At 33.8% G+C, this 16,690-nt stretch overlaps 1 protein-coding gene across 6 annotated transcripts in view; it reads right to left on the bottom strand.

The window, feature by feature from the left end:
• LOC114177994 overlaps positions 1–16,690 on the bottom strand; it is a 42,532-nt gene that overhangs the window by 17,578 nt on the left and 8,264 nt on the right. For 2 of the 6 annotated variants that reach the window (XM_028063642.1, XM_028063640.1), the window contains exons 12-25: positions 15,331–15,538; positions 13,995–14,063; positions 13,803–13,882; positions 12,448–12,597; positions 11,629–11,692; positions 9,284–9,385; positions 5,677–5,868; positions 5,135–5,262; positions 4,438–4,588; positions 3,865–3,960; positions 3,668–3,769; positions 1,241–1,299; positions 1,043–1,145; positions 37–222 (exon numbers count right to left, since the gene is read on the bottom strand). In XM_028063642.1, the coding sequence (XP_027919443.1) occupies positions 37–222; positions 1,043–1,145; positions 1,241–1,299; positions 3,668–3,769; positions 3,865–3,960; positions 4,438–4,588; positions 5,135–5,262; positions 5,677–5,868; positions 9,284–9,385; positions 11,629–11,692; positions 12,448–12,597; positions 13,803–13,882; positions 13,995–14,063; positions 15,331–15,538 (1,690 nt within the window). Of the gene's footprint in view, positions 1–36; positions 228–1,042; positions 1,146–1,240; positions 1,300–3,667; positions 3,770–3,834; positions 3,961–4,356; positions 4,375–4,437; positions 4,589–5,134; positions 5,263–5,676; positions 5,869–9,283; positions 9,386–11,628; positions 11,693–12,447; positions 12,598–13,802; positions 13,883–13,994; positions 14,064–15,330; positions 15,539–16,690 lie in introns of those variants that run through there. The other 4 variants (XM_028063643.1, XM_028063644.1, XM_028063645.1 and 1 more) reach the window with 4 other exon arrangements.

Here is a 16,690-nt window from a genome sequence, read left to right as displayed (position 1 = left end):
AATGCACAAGAACTACCTGTGAACTGAGAGCCTTACCATAAAATTATCCAATGTAACATCCAAAAACTGATATAGATCTTGAAGTTGGATGCCCATACAAATCCCAGATGTAGACAATGAATTTAAAAAGTTTTTCACAGAATATGGTTGCTCCTCAACTTTTGAAGAAAAAGACTCAACACCATTTGTGGACTTAAAACATATAGATTTTGACTTCATTACCTGTGCTAAAACATCAACAATAAGCAAAAAAAAAAAGAAAAAAATAACTATGAAACAAAGTGTAATTCAATAATTTACTAAGGATAAAACTGTCAGAATACCTTGATTTATGTTGTAGTAAATATTTCTTTGTACAGTTTTAATTGCATAAATAGGAGATTTAATTACAGTTTTCTGATACTCGGAAATCTGAAGCAACCATAGATTGGCTGACAGAAAATTATAAAGCTGGAGACGTTAACAAAACCTGCAGACTCAGGTAATTACTCCTTAGAATTTGCAGGTAATATTTATTATCCTGTGCAATAAATGCCTTAAATTCTTCTAAAGAAGGTGTATGGGTAGTTGATTTTGGAGCCACAGACCACATAACTCAATAGACCCTGTCCTAGTAACCAAAAAATTGCACTTGCAGACAGGACTTTCATTACAGTTGTTGAAAAATGAGATATTATGATAAACCAGAATCTAATTTTATTTCATTGTGATACTTGTGAATTAGCAGAGCACAAGCGTGTTGATTTTCCCCTTAGTAAGAATAGAACAACTATTCCTTTTGTATTAATATACACAGTCATGTTTGGGAACCCACCAATATTCCTACTCCATCTAGGGCTTGTTGGTTTGTTATTGATGATTGCATTCAAGTTTCATGGCTGTTTCTCGTGAAACAAAAAAGTGTAGTGAGCCAAGTTTTTACTCACAGTGCGAGAAAAGACTGCATAAATTTTTATTTCACAGTTAAACTAATTAGTCCACTGATCTCGTCAAGCAATATTGGACACAAAACATATTTAGTTTGGTAATATAGAGAAGTTACCAAGTTGCTATACTCTGATGCTGTGTTTCTCCAAGGAAAATTGACAGAAACATCAACAATAGTAACATCCCACACAAGTTTTTTATGGTTTACAGAAATATATCTGCAGATTGAAAGAAACCCAAAAGTTGCCATCATTGTTTGACAGATGATTCCACATAAAAAAAGGATTCTGAAAAATGTGACACCACAGCTTACTCTGCTTTGGATAAGAGTCGAGTATTGTCATTTTCAATTCCATTCAGTGACAGCAACACCTGCAGTTTGACAGAAACAAGAGATCTATGACAACATACAAACAAAAATATATCGTCCTCAACTGGAACTACAATGTGTAGACTGGGAGTCAAAAGAGAAACAAATCTCTATTAGATCCCCTGAAATATTTCAGTTAATCAGTTTGATTGTGTGATTGATTTGTTTCCCTATATAGTCAGTAATAATACATTTTTTAGTATGAATACTCTATTACTGTTTTTATTTAGCTAATTTTTAGAAAATTCATTATTGTAATATTTTCTTCTCTCTTTAGAATTTGGTTTCCTACTTTCACCTAATCTAATTATCCTCTACAGAAAGGAAAAAACCCCATGCAGATTAATCATCAAAAATTATTAAGTGAATTTTAAGCTTAACTGGACCCCACAAAACTAGTTTGTAAGGTGAAGTTTGCACACACTAATGTAAATTGGTCATATCTCTAATCGATATAGGACTTCCAAAACACCTCCTCACGCCGAGCCATATATATCTTAAGCATGGACACAACATTGATCGGTGGTCTGATAGCAAGTGAAACAATAGATCCAACAAACAACAAACTTCATTAATCAGCCGCCATCACCGTCGGAGCATCCGTTTTCACCGCGACATGGCTGCTTTTCAACAATAGTTTCTTTATCAACTAGATGTTAAAAATGCGTTCCTCAATGGAGATTTGCAAGCAGAGATTTATATGGAATAGCCTCCTGAATTTATTACTCAGGGGAAGTTTATTGGGTTGGTATGTTGTCTTCACAAATCCTTATATGGCCTAAAACAGTCTCCTAGGGCCTGGTTTTGAAAAATTTAGCAACCTTGTTCAAAAATTTCAAACAACTCAATTTGAGGCAGGTCATTCTGTCTTTTATCGTCACTCAAGTGTTGGATGTGTCTACTTGATAGTATATGTTGAAACATAGTTCTTACAAGCAATGACAACCATGGCATCTCCAAATGAAACAACATCTTTTTAATCATTCTCAGACCAATGATATTGGAAAACTCATATATATCTTGGTATTGTTATTTCTCAAAGGAAGTATGCATTTTATATTTTGGAGGAACCTGGATTGATGAATTCAAAATTTGATACATTCTTAGATCCTAATACTAAACTTCTACCAAATCAGGGGGAGCCAATGTCAGATCCCGAACAGGATAAAAGATTAGTTGGGAAATTGAATTATACATGTGCCTTGTAAATGAACTTCCCTTGGACAATACATAAATTGGCCAACCAAAATTACAATGAATGCAATATCCAGCCTTGTGAATTTCAAGATGGGTTCCCTAAATGCTTGGGTACTTATCAATTGACATTGAAACTAGTTCATAGTACCTTGGTTCGGAGTACCTACAGAGGGTTCGGAGTAGAGCAAGGTTGAAGTGTCATCATATGTGAAGTCTCGTTGAACAAAAGTCACCAAGAGATCAGCTCTAAGGAGCAATGCTAACATAGGAACTTGGATATTATGGGGTTGCTAAGTCCCCTGTTAAGTACCATGGAATGTTTGGTTCTCCCTCCTTAATAGCTAGCTTTTGAGAGTGGGTTCCCCATATGTTTGGGTGCCTATCAATCATTATTACGTCTAGAAAAGTCCTTTCTGAGAGAGCCATCACCAACCCTTTTACTTTAAATGATCAACTAGTAAATGTTGTCTGAGCCCCTCAAGGAACCTGAATTCAGTATACTTGTCCAAAGCCCTACACATTTTTCTTATATGCTCCATGCCTCCAGCTTGAGAATGGTGTTGGATGTAAAAGGTGGTTGGACAAATTTATCCATAAACACTTCTAGTAGTGAAAAGTAATAAAAAAATCTCCACAAGCTAAATTTAGCTTATGCACAAATTGAAAATAATTTGAAACATTATATGAGAACTTCTACAATCTAGCTTATACATAAGCTAATTTTAGCAGATGGAGAAGTTCACTCTCATTTTTCCTTTTTAAATATGCTAATGAAGAAACTTACCCAAACCCTTATGAAGCAGCCCCATAACTAATTTTCTAGTCGATTGACCCCAATAGTCTTATCTTGTAAAAGCATGTTAGCAAGTTGTAAACATTTCTTAGTGTAAAATATCCAGATTGCTTAGTGTTCTTTGTTCAAGCAAATCAGACAGTTTCTACTTTAAAATTCTAAAAACCTTTCTCATTAACAACTAAACACGCAGAAGTCAGTTGCCACTTAATTGATGAAAATAGTCAGCAAGGACTAGTACACAATGGACGGTAGCAAAGAATGATCTCACTTCAAAAAGACACTTAGTGAGGGTAGGGTTTAATAGCATGCTAACATATACAAAATTAATAATGAGGACAACAATAATGAAAGCAGGATATTGGTAAAATAGTTAATACCCTTTCATTATGAAATTTGAATGACGTAAAGACGTCATAAAACTCCAACAAATTTGATAAAATGTTTGCATCAACTGTCACTTCAAGTTGTTTGAGTATTCCCTGTTAAAACGAATTGGAAAGGAAAATATGATATAACAAGACATTTCAGTTTTGAATATGCTTACCTACACGAGCATACCAACAGTGTTGCATACCTTCACTAACATGTCCATATCTGTATGGGATGAAAATTTTACTCGAATGCTGCAACAACTATCCAAATTGTCCAGTAAATGGTTTTCAACAACAGGCTGCAAGTCAAAGTATATAACAATAAGAAATATAAATTGAAATGGTATACGTAGAATAACTATCAGGCTAAAGTTCCAATAATTCTGTTGTATCTTTTCTACATTGTGGTGGATGAAATGAAATAATGTTAGAAATCCAGTGAAGTAAAATTTGGAACAAAACTTCGTGGATTAAAGGGAAAAGTGTCATGGCAAGGTTTATATCAAACTGGAGAAAAAATTATCCAATGCCCATAAAAGTAACACTTCTCTCTGGCAATGAATGTTGAGCAGTAAAAAAGCCAACAGCCAAAAATATCTGGTAAAGAAATAGGAAGCTTATGAGGTTGGGTGGGTATAGAAAAAAAATGAGAAATATTAAGAACCAATGTATCCAGAAGGAAGTTGGAATAGCACCTATTAAGGAAAGATGGCAAACAAAATTCCCCAATTGATTTACATGTTTACTCAATGCAGAAGAAATTATAAGAATGATACCCCTCCAATATGCACAACGACTTTCTTGTTGCTTAGATCAACCATTTTCCCAGAATTGAATTTGGATATAACAATTCCACGATCTTTGTAGATCTTAGACTTGACAATTCCACCTTCAACAATTATTTCTGCAATTCCTATACCATGCCGCCTTAGAAAATGAAAGAAAGATTGGGAAAATAAACATAATTAGTTGACTACTTAAGAGTACGAGTACATGGCTACATGTTCAATTTCATATCACACATAATCAAATCAAAGAGACGGAGTTTAGTATATGAAAAACTGAGTAGCATTCTAAAGTTGAGATTATATTCTAATTTTTTAGTAAAAAATCACAGCTGAATTGATAACAGTCAAGGAGAAAGTGAGGGAAAGTGGGTTTGGAGAGTTAAAAACACAAAATAAAACACAGATTTCACTGTTTTAAAATTAGAATATAATGAATTCCTAATAGGTTCCTCTAAATGTAGTAAATGATCTCACTCATACTCCGGACTGTGTTTCAACTACAAGGCTAACAGCTGGAAAAGAAACATTACACTAAACAACATAAACAATATGACGCTTGCTACAGAACTGAATAAAGCATTAATTACTCTAACATGAATCACATGAAAAATAGAAATTATTCCCAAGGATTTAGATGAAAAAAGTATCTCAAAATGCTTGAGAACAAAGGGATAGAGCGCCATACTTGCTACACAACGTAGCAGAAATCTGATCAATCTCAAACGTCATCGAAAAAATGTATAATTCATGCTTTTCAGCAGAATCAAAACTGGACGATACTAGAGGATGAAATTCAGTTGCTTCAGACATATCCTGCAAAAATACAGAAAACAACTGATAACGATCATACTAAAATATAAAATATGGGTTTCTTGGTTTACATTTTGGTGATGTCCAACAGAAAATTACACAATGTAGTATGTGATTCTGATGTCTACAATTCATTTGGATATAGATATGTTCTGAACTAACAGAATAGCAAAGAAAAACAATTCTCTCGCCAACAAATATAGCCATCTTCTCATTGTTAAGAATTATGATTGATCATTTGAGTTATTAATTTTAATCAGTTAGTTGTCACAGCATTAATAGCATAAGGGGGATGACCAAGCACTTCAATACTCTACCCAATAGTACTAAGTCCGTATCATATTTCTGAAGCATTTATTTCTACCAGTTTTCTGCTAAACAACAGTACACAGCAAGCGCATTGATGCATGCAAGTACCTTAACATCATATGACACAACTCCAGAAAATTGACTAGAATCATCAGTTCCTCCAGCACCAAGCATACCACGAGAAAGCCAATTTAACCATCCCCGAGATTTAACTGTATGTTCATCATTGCAAGACTTCTCTACAGGAATATCAGTGTTAATCTTGCCACTGTTAGGAGTAGAACATCTTGAAAGAAATTCCTGTAAACATAAAAAGGAGAAGATTTGAAAAAAAATCACACATCACAAAATGTCTTCATTATTTACGAGATAAGAATCTTACAAGATTAATTATAGGCAACCACTTGCAACAAAAGTTATGGTTAGGAATAGCTGACAGCAATAAAAGCTAACACATATAACAATAATTAATTATTCACCCTAGTAATATACACTCTAACAAAACTTCCCCCCTCCCCATCTCAAACTCAAGGAGAAGATCTTTCAGAATAAAATCGAGTTTGCCTTTAAGAAAAGCAAAAGGAGTTGAAGATAAAGACTTCATCAGCACATCTGCCCATTGTCAAGAACACGAATATGATAGATGAAGAGCTGTTTGGCCATAATATTTTCCAGCACAAAGAAAATACCAATCTGCATGAGTTCAGTGCGACTATGAAGCACTGGACTGTGAACAATAGACATAGAACTTTGATTATCACAAAGAATGGGATCAGTAAATGAAACTTGAAATTCAGTGAATGAAATAGAAAGCCACCTTAATTAAGTAGAAGTTTGGGCCAAACTTCTGTACTCAACCTCTGTGCTACAAAAATAAGTGACTCACTGCTTGCGAAACCACCAAGATATTAAATTGGGACCAAGAAAGTTAGTTGCTCCTGAAGTACAATGTCTACTATCAATATCATATGCCCAATCAGCGTCAGAAAAATGCTTTCAGGGTTGGCAAGAGATGCTTTCTGAAAATGTAGTCCAAGGAGCAAAGTACCTTTAAGATACTGTAGAATGTGTATAACCACAACCCAGTGAGAATCCAGTGGCTTGGCCATAAATTGACAAACTTTGATCACAGCAAAGCTGGATTACAATCTAGTAGTAGTGGCATATTGCAAAATACTAGCCACTGAACCAAAACTTTGATAACTTACATTTGCAAACCATAGGGGAACAAATGGGATGAGCTTTAGTAATACGTGTTTTGTGAAACAAGTCTGAAATATATTTGCTGAGTTATAAGAATAAACTTATCAAGCAAATATTTAATTTCAAGGACAAGAAAATAGTCTAGATGAGGATGAACCATAAGAGAAAAAGTTGCATGAAGTTTTGTTGTGTTTTGTTGAGTTAGTGGACTAGAGCTGCCTGTTATTATATCATCAACATATACCACAAAATATACAACCTGAGATTGTTTTCTATAGCACAAAGCAAAAAGACACATTTACTGCTTACAAAGACATACTAACAAAGTGTAAATTGCAATCTGCCACACCATTGTTATGGTGCTTCTTTTAACCCAAGAGATTTGTCCCCCACTTCAAATCCAAGAGATTGTGCCATATAAATTATTTCTTCAAGGATACCATTCAAAAAGGAATTGTTGACATCAAGCTGAACCAATTTCCACAGCAAGACAAAGAACAACTCTGATTGTAATATGCTTTACCACCAGAGAGAAGGTTCCATGAAAATCAAAGAGATGTACTTTATGAAACCCCCTAACATCAAGCTAATTTATATTTATCAATAGAGTCATCTGCATTTTCCTCAACTCTATAAACCCACTTACAGCCAACAATTTGTCTATGAGGAGGTAGAGATACTAAGTCCCATGTATTTTGCTGCACAAGCACGTAGAATTCCAGCTGCTTAAGTGCGTTGCATTCCAGCTCCATCGCAATCAACCAATTATCATCCGCATGTGCTTACTTAAAATTTTTATGTACAAAATGAGAGAAACAATGAGGGATGAATTCCGGCATGTAGAATAACAGATTTAGGTCTAGTTTCCATAAGATGAGTGTTAACTATTGTAGTTGTATTAGGAACAGAAACAGACTAGAAGATGAGTTAGAGGTGATACCAAGGTTATCAGACTCGAGAGTCTACATAGACTCGAGAGTCTACATAGACTTGTGAGAGTTTCGTAGACTCGTGAGAGTTTCGTAAACTCGACTCGCAAACCTAACTCGTAGACTTGTAAGAGTCTACTTCATCTGAAAAATTGTATATAGTAACTTAGTTCAACACACATGTCATTGTTATATAAGTTCAAATAACACCAAATACATAAGTTAATACAAATCACAACATAAATAACTTCAACTTTCTAGCTCCAATCCTCTAATTATATAATCTCCAACATCATTATCTCTTTCATCATCATCTTCTCCATTACCATCATGCTCTTCCTCAGATGACAAGTGTACATCATAAACATTGACATCAAATACTATATTATCAAGATCAAATGCCTCTAAAATAGGATTAACCGAACCATTTCTCGAGTATTGTGAATCAATCTCAGTCAATTAAAAATGACATAATTAATTTTTTCAAAAAACCAAAAATACAAAAATTAAATTAAAAATTAAAAGAAAAAAGACAAATATATATATATATATATATATATATATGTATGTATATAAGTAACAACTTAAATTAATTTAAAGGAATATATGTATGTAATGTGTGCATAACAGTAACTTAAAATGTAATCTCGAAGCGAAGCACGAAGCACTCAAATAGAAAAAGCTAGAGAAGGTGAGTCAGTGAGAAAGTGAGAAACTGAACCAGCTCAAAGGGAGAAGTGCGACAGCCACTGCATCTACAACGTCAGAGGAGTGCGACGCGACGACGACACAACGGCGATGCGACAGCGACACGACGGCAATGCGATTGCGATGCACTTTCAAGTTTCAATCTTCTTTTGTTCTTCGATTAGGGTTTATGGTTTGAGCTTCGATTTCTCAATTGGTTCACATTTTTTATTTGGGGCTTTTGATTGGGTTTAAAATCTGAATCTGAAGACAAATTTTTAGGTCGTTTCATCCCCTTCTACGAGCTCGGTGACTCGGTCTGAAACTCGTGAGTTTGTACGAGTCAACCGACCCTACTCCGAGTCCCCTTCGAGTCTGAAAGAAAACGAGTTTATTAACAAGTTAACTCATAAACGGTGAGTAAACTCGCAGACTCGTACGGGTTTACGAGTCAACCCGCGAGTTCAATAACCTTGAGTGATACATAGCGTATTAAAAGACTCAAATGTAACAGAAGTTATTGGTGAAGGAGCTTGAGAATTTTGAGGTGGTGTAAGAGTGAGACCTGTGCAGAAATACAAATTAAGATCTATGATAGAATTCAGTGCATTAGGAAAAGAATCTACATAAGGAAAGTCGTGTTCCTTAAACAGAACATCTTTGGACATATATATATATATATATATATATATATATATATATATATATATATATATATATATATATATATATACTCTATAACTTGATGAAAGACACTTAACCCTTCTGTAATAGAGAATACCCCAAGAACAAACATTCCTCAGATTTCAAAGTTGAATAAAATATGAAAGTCAAAGAAGGAAAATAACACCAATAAACAAACGCTGTTCTCATTAAATGACTTGGAGCATACTCACCTCCATCTCAGATTCTGCAGCAGATCGATAATTCAATATATCATCTAAATCTGATTCTTTTTCCATTTGCTCCAAATCTCGAAGAATGTCATCATCAACTAGCTAATAAACATAAATATAGTCATCATTAACAGGACACACTACAAAATTAATATTCTAAACCATGGGTTGAAAATAGAAAATGGAAAATGTAATGAAAACAGTATGTGGCTAAACTACATGGCAGACTGAATTAACAGAGAAAAAACTATAAGGCAAATACCAAACTTATCCTAATTACCAAAATTACATCATTCCATTAGTATTTGCAATTAATCGAAGTCCTTTTTATCAAGGTTGTTTATCTGTAATTAATTAAAGGGCCACACAATCCCTTCATTAAAACATATCCTAACAAGTCATTTAAATAAACAAGGTTTAATCAGCCATTCGGTCTTTATAGCTGTGCCAATTTTTCATTTTAGAAACTATACCTAAACACTCAGTTGTAGTCCCTACACAAACAATTCTTTTCTGTTTTAGTATAGGAATGTGGAAAATGTATTTTGCTACCTATTAATAAGTTTAGACATGCCAACTGCCAGGTGACAGCCGAGTACAACTGTTTTAAGTTATTTGTAAAACAAAGAAACTGGTTGCTGTAAAGATGGAAAGAACCTAGCTAAATAAAATATCTACGCTAATTGAAAGAAAATTAAAAATAAATGTCACGATTTCCAACATGTTGAGATAGAGAGAACAAAGAAGCCCATCAATGCAAGGAATAAAAAATACGAAGTCTTTGATACAGGGCATAAATTGGTTGCACGTGCCAAAAAAAATGAGTTCTTGCAGACCATGGGGATAAGAGAGTAGAATTAGGATTTGAGAGTAACTCAGCTCAGCAAAAATGGCTTGTTTGGAAAGAGTTGTTCCTCACATATATATTCTTTTCAGATTCTATCTCTAGACAAATGAAATGCTTTTTCCCCAATACACCCGCAATGTCCAAGCCTATTTGGCTTTTGCCAGAGTAATAGGTAGGTGGCCCTTTTAATGGATCTAGGATGGGCTTAGTACCACCTTCAAATCCATAGAACCAACTTATGAGGTGAGGACTTCCTTCCATATTTAAGCACTTTTCGGTCTGTCTCTAAAGATTTCAAATGTGAGCCAGTCTAGACAAGGTTCATTAGCCAGACGTGTTGTCAGCCAGAAATTTTGACAAATGACAGTTCATTGTGGCAAAAAACAATCACAGATGAAGACCAGAAAGTGTCTCAAGCTGCTGAAATGACTGCATAGCATCGTGAACTGCATACCACTAAAAAAGTTACTTTGCATCAAGCTCTAATACCATCTAAAAGGAAACCGTAACACAAGATAAGAAAAAAAGTGCTTTTCCATATCCATGTGTCATGATGCTGAATTATTCAGATAAGAAAAAAAGTGTGTTTCCCTGAATCATGATTTACACAACGTTGTGAATTAAGACACTGCTTACATATTATCAAACCACATTCAAAGACTAAATGTATTCCACGCAAATTAAATGTATGGAAAAATGTATTTTGACACTGACTTTTTTTATCTACATTCATTTGACAACAAACCTTTATAACAAAATATTATAGTAAAATAAATATAAACTTAAATAAAATAATAATTTATGAATTTAGTATAAAAGAAAAATGGTATCAAACCATCATCATCCTAAATGTATTTCATGCAATTAAATGCCTCTCTACATAACTATAAGGTTTAAATATAGTTTTAGTGGTTGAAAGAATAAATGAACAATTTAGTCTCTGAAGTTGGTGGGTACTATCACACTAGTCCCTCAACCCAAAAAAAAATCCCCAAAACTATAACATGCAAATCACAGCAGTCCAACACGTGACTTGAGTAATAATATTACCATATTTTTGGGACCTAAATGACAATAGCTGACTAAATTTTGGGACTTCGAATAAATGAATTAATTCCAGAAACTTTCTTCACAATCTAACGACCAAAGTGACAGTGGGTTACAGTTTCAGAGATTAAAATGGTCATTTACTTGTAAATAAAAATATGACAATTCTTTGTCAGTAACACTGAAAATTCATTTAGACCATCAAGAAACCCATGATTTTAATTCTTCACTAGACACTAAAAACATGCTTTTTATATTTGTTAAGGACAATAGATTGAAAAAAAAAGTATTTATATATATATATATACACACACACACACACACACACATAACAAATAAAACCAAAACAAATTATATTTCAGGATAGAAAAAAAAATATTTTGGTTATATTATATACATATATTTTGGTTCCTATCAATATGTTTTCAAAGAAAGAAGGAAAAGAAGCAACCTGTTCTTGTTGGAGAAAATCCAACTTAATCTTGTACAAGTTCATATATTTCCGTCGAAAACTTCTGCATCCAGGAAACTTAAAGAATTACTAAGACAAGGTATATGAATGTGAGGGAGAAACTGCATAACAACACACGTCATAAGGAAATCAGGTATACTACATTTCTCCTTCTATTTGTGCCTTATAAGTAGGAAAAGGAAGACAAAAATTTAAAGATACCAACTTGAGGGGCAGTGTTAGAATCCCCTGCTTTATGCTGCATTTAATATTTCCGTGTATAATTTAAAAATTACATATCTAGGAAATTTAATTACATTTCATAATTAGGATAATTAATAGGCTGACAACATATTATATATTTATAGTACAAGATCTTTGATTTTCAATTGTAGGGACAGATTATATCCATAATAAATTAGGATTTTAGGTTAGTATATCTGTGTGATAAATTTAAGAGCAATTGCTCCTCTATGAAAAATATCATAAACAGTTTTTCTGAAAACGATGATTACCATAATCTTGTCTTTTGTGCCATAGCTTGATATTAGAGGCCAAGGTATCATAATTAGTCATCTAACAAGGCAATACAGAGTATGACATTGACATGGTAAAGATAGCAAATTCAAATTCCGTTCAAGTAAAGCCTAAAGTTATCATAGTCAAGTGGCGGTGAGAGAAAACTAGAGCTGGAGAGAGAGAGAGAGAGAGAGAGAGAGAGAGAGAGAGAATGCCCGCAAAAGGTATGAGAAACATAAAATTGACATCAGAAATCAAACACAACTTTTATTGAGAACGAATTATATTGCATGAACTTACAATCGATCACCAAAGTATCTCCATGATGTTTTCTTCAATTTCCTACGAACATCAGAAAGAACTGATTGCTGTGCATAGTGCCACCAAAATATTTGCCAGCCTTCACATTTTCTTGGTAAAAGACAATGCCAGGGGCGAAAGCGTCCATACCTGTATAACATAAAGATTAAAAATTTAAAAAACCTAAAGCTATACTTTTTACATAAGAGACAACTTCACTGGAAAAGCAAGAACTGAACCAAAGGCAAAATACAATCAGAATAATAGCTATTAAGCTGATCACAAAAAGGCGATTATCCCCAGTTTATGGAAGGGAAAAGAACAAATTAATTACATTTGGATAATCAAAGATTTGAAGGAGCTATGGAGTAATTAATGCAAGTACCAAGTATTTACACAATCCTTCTGTTATCAAATGTAACAACTGAAATTCTGAAACCAGTTTAGCTCTATCAAGGAATTACAAATCCTGAGTCACTGAAAAAGTACTCAGTTTTGTTCCTTCTAATACACTATTCCGCATAAGAACTGGAAGTCTGAAACCAGTTTTAGCTTCAACTCAGATATAATGTAATAATGAATAGTGCATCGTTAGTGCTGAAGTTAGATCTAGCTTTTGTGCAGAACACGAGAATTACACAATTTGTGTAACCACAAGTCTTCCTAGATAAACCCTTTTGCAATATACAATAGATGAAAAGCATAAATCAATTAATATACTCGGAATTCATAAAAGAGTATTGTACTGTTGATATAATATTACAATAACCAAGCAGTTGATAAGTGGAAATATTTTTCACATCCACTGATCTGCTTCCAACAACTGCAATAACAGAAATTGACAGGCTGGCAATTTACTTTAATATTAGATTCGCAAAATTATCTGATCAGCTGAAGAGTTTCTACAATTTTTTTCCAAAATTAAAATTGTTATAAAAAAACTCAGTGAACAGTAAATAATTGCACTGTTTTAACCTTGCCTCGTGTTTAGCTTCATATATATCGATGTTATTTTGTTTCTAAAAAAAATAAAGATTACTGCACCATGTGAAAGTATGTCCAGAAAGTACTTCTTTAACAGTACAAAAACAACTATTACAAGCTGTTGTAACATGTGCAGCACGACCTTAATGTGTTTATTTCCTCTTTCCTTTCTTTAGATTTAGTTATTCCTTACCAGAATTGATTAGTCGATATTTTCTTATTTGTTGCAATCAGACTCAATTATGACGTCCATAGTTCTAGCATAAGTTTTTATGACCAAGGCTGTATAAATTGTTGCACACTCGGAAAATATAAAGTGTATTTAATTGTTTTTTCCTCAATTTCAACTCAAGCTATGGCAAGGAACTTACTTTTCTCTTAGTCTACAAGTGCAAATATAATCCCACACAAGACACATGTGCTGTAACTGAACCTCGTCTAAGGATATAACCTGATAAATGGAGACAATATTAGAACTACATATAACCAATGCAGGTAGAACAGAAAAAGATAAATACCAACAGATTAGTTAAATTGACAAAGTCCACAAAATGAGTACCAACCAAACCACTCAATTCGGCAGTGACAGAATACTGAGGAGTATTGCCATCAAGCTTTTCCAATCTGTTGTCCTGGAAAACAAAATAAAAGGCAAAGCATAAGTAGGAAGAAAGAAAAGCTTCCCATGGTCTTAATATTAATTACACAAAAACTGACCAGAAGGTTATGCATAAAAATAATAAGTGGAATGCAATACACATCCACTACACAATTAATGGAAATATGCAGTAAATACAAAAGAAGGTTGGAGTATTGCAAAAAATTGCAATAAATGAAGTTAGTGGTTGTCAAAATGGTGGCTAAGATCATCAAATTGCAAAACCTTACGAGCATGGAGGGCTGTCCATGCTCGATCAGAGTAAAAACACTGATCTTGCTTGTTGAAACATAGAATCAGCAAGTTTTTCTTTACAATTCCAATTTGTGTAACATGGTTTTGTGTTTGGTTTTCGACCATTCAGGTTACAAAAGTAAACTAAACTTCTAGCTCCGTTACACATAAAGTCCCCTAATATCTGTTTCCTCACACATCAAATCTATCCCACACCCTACCTTCTTGATCTCTCCACTGTCTGCCTTCTGTTGTTGCAATAAAATTTCGACCAACCGCATTCTGATCTCCCACCTGGTGTTCTGACTACACTACAATCTTCATGCTGTTGATCTGGTTTCTATATCTCAGCACAATCTATATTCTTCTTTAACTTCTCATGCCAAAAAATCTCCTCAAGTTTAGATGCTTGGGTTACATTGGGACCATTTTACCATGCTTTAGTATTTATAATTGTGTTATCATGTGCGTTGTATGTGATCCTTTTATAATGAATTTTAAATTTTAGTTAAATGTTATCATTTAGATGTTATTTTTTAACCCCACCGTTTTTCATGCACATGTATAACTTTGCATTTTCAGTAGGATCATACAATCCATGTGTTAGGATTATGTGATTTACAATATTTCACCCCCATCTTGGTCCCCACATAGGACCTCAGTATAAACAACATTGATTACAGTTACTATGAATAGGAAATTTTTCTGATCGAAAAGTACACGGGGATGAAACCTTGACAAGTTACAAAAGAAAACAGCTAGAACTTAAGATATTGAAACATGTAACAGGGCATGCAACTACTTTTCATTGCTAACAAAGAAGCACCATTAAAGAGACCACAAGCAGGACACCATACACATTGTCTCTCTCTCTCTTGTAATAGAAATAGATAAAGCTACTGTTCATTCTCTAATAGAGTTAAAATCATAAATAAAACAACAATTAGTAAGATGCAAAGTTAAAGTGGAATTATGGAGAAAGAGGGTTCTACTAAAGATGTCCATACCGAAAGAATTAAGGTTGCATCACATGGTGCCAATATAGAATAGTAATGTTTTCCTTCCAATCTAATATTGCTTGCTGAGTACGAGTCACCCATAGTGTTCATAGTTACCAAGTCCATGGAGCCATGAAACAATCTGGAATAAAATTCAAGCCCCTTGACTTCAACAATTTTATGTTCTTGGCCATTTCTCATCCTTCCATTTACTGACCTGAAATATAGGAAGAAAAAACAAGTCACCTCTAAGTCAACTAACTTGCATTAATTGGAATTTGCTCGCCTGAGATAAAACTTGAAACAGAACGACAACATTTCAAACACAATACCATTAACCATACCAACAGAATGTTACATTTCAATTTGAACAGCAAAGGAGGAGGTCAGAGATATGATTTGATTATGTTAGAATTATGATTTGATTTCATTAAAGAGGGAGGTACGATAGGATTTGATAGGGAAATATCTTACCAAATAATTCTCATTTTAGATATTGATTCCATTCTTTATCATTGTATATCTAAATACTCGTGTGTACAAAATACATGGAATTCTTTATATCCCTTCTCAGTTTTTCGGTTCTCAACTTGGTACTAGAGAAGTACCATCCCCTACATTTGTTTTTTACTGGTGCTGATACACACCTTGATCGAAAAAACAGAAAAATTCCCAAAATGCATAGGTAGAACCCTTTTCTACTGAATATACCACAATTACTATTGTTCAACAAGTGTTTACAAAGGAACTAAACTTCCTTTACAATCCTTGCAAACCCTGCATTCCCAAGGAAAGTATTAATGACATTTATAACAAGTCTGTCTCCCTATGCATAGGCTCCAACTTGAATGGGAGTGTTAGAGATCTCATTTGATTGTGTTATTAGATATGATTTGATTACATTAAATAGAAAGATATGGTATGATTTGAAGAAATCCAAGCAGGTTTTGCTCAACAGCAGATGTCATGCCCTCCCACTTGAGGGGGTGTGGGAGGTGGGGGTGTCAGATATTATTTGGCATTATTTACCTTATTGGCTCTAACAACGAAAAGGGCCTACATGGTTCTCTCACGGGCTCTTGTGATAATGACATTTGTAATAAGCTTGTATTATATGATACATGTGCTCCAGCGTGAAAGGACATATTAAAGATATGATTTGATTTTATTAAACAAGATACGGTAGATAGGGAAATAACTTACCAAATATTTCCTATTATAAGATATTGATTTTTTTTCTTATTGTATCTCTTTTCCATTATAAATAACAATACTAATGTATACAAAACACAGAATTCTTTATAATCCATCTTGATTTCTCTCTTCCGAACATGGTACCAGTGCAGTATCATGTTCGATGACTTGTTTT

This window comes from Vigna unguiculata, chromosome 3 (assembly GCF_004118075.2).
Source record: "Vigna unguiculata cultivar IT97K-499-35 chromosome 3, ASM411807v1, whole genome shotgun sequence".
NCBI classification, from domain to species: domain Eukaryota; kingdom Viridiplantae; phylum Streptophyta; class Magnoliopsida; order Fabales; family Fabaceae; genus Vigna; species Vigna unguiculata.
This window is presented reverse-complemented; position numbering and strand designations above follow the sequence as displayed.